The sequence below is a fragment of the Austrofundulus limnaeus genome, unplaced genomic scaffold (genome assembly GCF_001266775.1).
Source record: "Austrofundulus limnaeus strain Quisiro unplaced genomic scaffold, Austrofundulus_limnaeus-1.0 Scaffold621, whole genome shotgun sequence".
Classification (NCBI taxonomy): domain Eukaryota; kingdom Metazoa; phylum Chordata; class Actinopteri; order Cyprinodontiformes; family Rivulidae; genus Austrofundulus; species Austrofundulus limnaeus.
The window spans coordinates 169,320-171,098 of NW_013953023.1; the positions used below are offsets into that span (position 1 = coordinate 169,320).

General features: G+C 40.1%; 1 protein-coding gene across 1 annotated transcript in view; it reads left to right on the plus strand.

Annotated features, from left to right (window-relative positions):
- Nucleotides 1-1,779, plus strand: part of nup133 (nucleoporin 133) — a gene marked incomplete at its 3' end in the record, with an annotated part of 27,935 nt that overhangs the window by 2,580 nt on the left and 23,576 nt on the right. The window contains 1 exon segment of the mRNA XM_014027186.1: nucleotides 526-696. Within this exon segment, the coding sequence (XP_013882640.1) occupies nucleotides 526-696 (171 nt within the window).

Below are 1,779 nucleotides of genomic sequence, written 5' to 3' on the forward strand. Positions count from 1 at the left end.
GGAAGTGAAACTTGCTAACTAGCAGAGGCTAATCATCTCGGGACAATGGAGCGATTTTTTTTGTGAATGCCTTGCTATTGGGCAAGTCGTAATTATTATATCTATTCAGCTACAGCCTATGTTTAACGCTGCCAGGAGACGTAGGAAAATAAACGCAATGTCACAGCCATGTTTTCGCGCGTTTATGATAACATCCGGGACGAGGCAGGAAAGCGGAAACAGCTGAACGTCACGTGAGGTAAATATGCGCTACGTCAGAATTTATTCAGCAAACTTGTTTCCATCTCCCGTTTTGCTCATTAACTACTTTGCGAATCATCCAAAAACCACCTCAAGCGAGCATTAAAAACTTTTTAGCGAATTGAGGATTTTTTTTTTGAATTTTGCTGTTTCCATCCAACTTTTTTTTTTCGCATTTTCAATGCGACACTTCTAAATGCGCATCAAAAAGCCTTGATGGAAACACGGTTAACGTCCAACTTGATTAATTAGAAAAGCCACAAATTTCTAACTCTTTTCTTTCAGGGCAGAAGCTTCGTCCTGTCGTCAGTCAGTAACCAGCTGTTGAGAATAAGTGCAGATTCTGCGGGAAAGCTGCAGTATCGAGCTCTGCAGCAGGGTCAGGGGATGTTGTTTGGCATCGGACGCCGTGTCTCCAGCCTGTTTGGTATCCTGTCCTCGCCAACCAACGACACAGTGAGTTGTGTTTAGACTGTTGTGTTTGGGATATATTTTAAGTAATTACTTGTTTTGTTTGTCTTTTCCTTGGCTGTTGTTTAGACAAACCAGGAGTCCAGGGTTGACATTTCACTCATTAAACCAGCTGTGCTGACTGAGGACGTTGTAGTTTTCTGATATCCAGAAGGAAATGAACCTATGTGATTGGTTGAGAATTGTCAGTGTTTTATGTTGCTGTTTGTTCTGGTTTTCTCATCTTTTCCAATAGCTGGCAAATTTTGCTTCATCTAGGGCTGCAACTAATGATTATTTTAATAATCGATTTTTATCGATTTGTTGTTGCAGCCCTAGCTTCATCCCAGTCATTTACACAACTTCAAACTCAAACACCACAAACTAACCAAACACAAAGACAGTTATATTGCCTGCCTTTCATGACAGTGGTGTTAAAACTAAATCCAGGTTATCCAGAGTGTTGTTGAACAGGGACTGTGACTGGATCTGTGTCGATCTGTCAGGCTCTGTCCTTAGATCATTTATTTTTGACCTCTGTTCTGTAATGTTTATCATCACTCAGATTATTGTTTTCTTTAATTTTGTAGAAAACTCTGACTCCGTGGCGCCTGCAGAATTTATTTTCAGGGTGGCTATGTGGGGTGTGGGGGGCATTGAAAAACCAGGAGTGGCACACCAAAACTAAAATCCATAACAAAAAGTCTACGATGTTGTAAAATGACCATTTGAAAACTAGCAATATGAGAATTAAGAATTGACCGACCATCAGTTTGTTATTTTACAGATAATGTTACTGATTATGCGGCGACCAGAAACAAATAAGCAGTGGTGGGCAGCGCTAATCTAAAAATTAGCTCCGCAATTTCTAAAGCACATATGAAAATATTTAGGTCTGCGACTTCAAAAGCGCTTACGCCATAGAAAAACTAGCGGAAGCTAATTTTAAAATGCAAGTTCAATTTGACACTTACTAGCTGCTGATTGCTGGGGGATGTGAGTTCCTGAAACAGACCTTTAGCTCCTGGTGTAAAAATTAAAAAGTTGTTGAGGATTGCTAGTTCGGCCGCTTCTTTGTCTTTTTCTTTT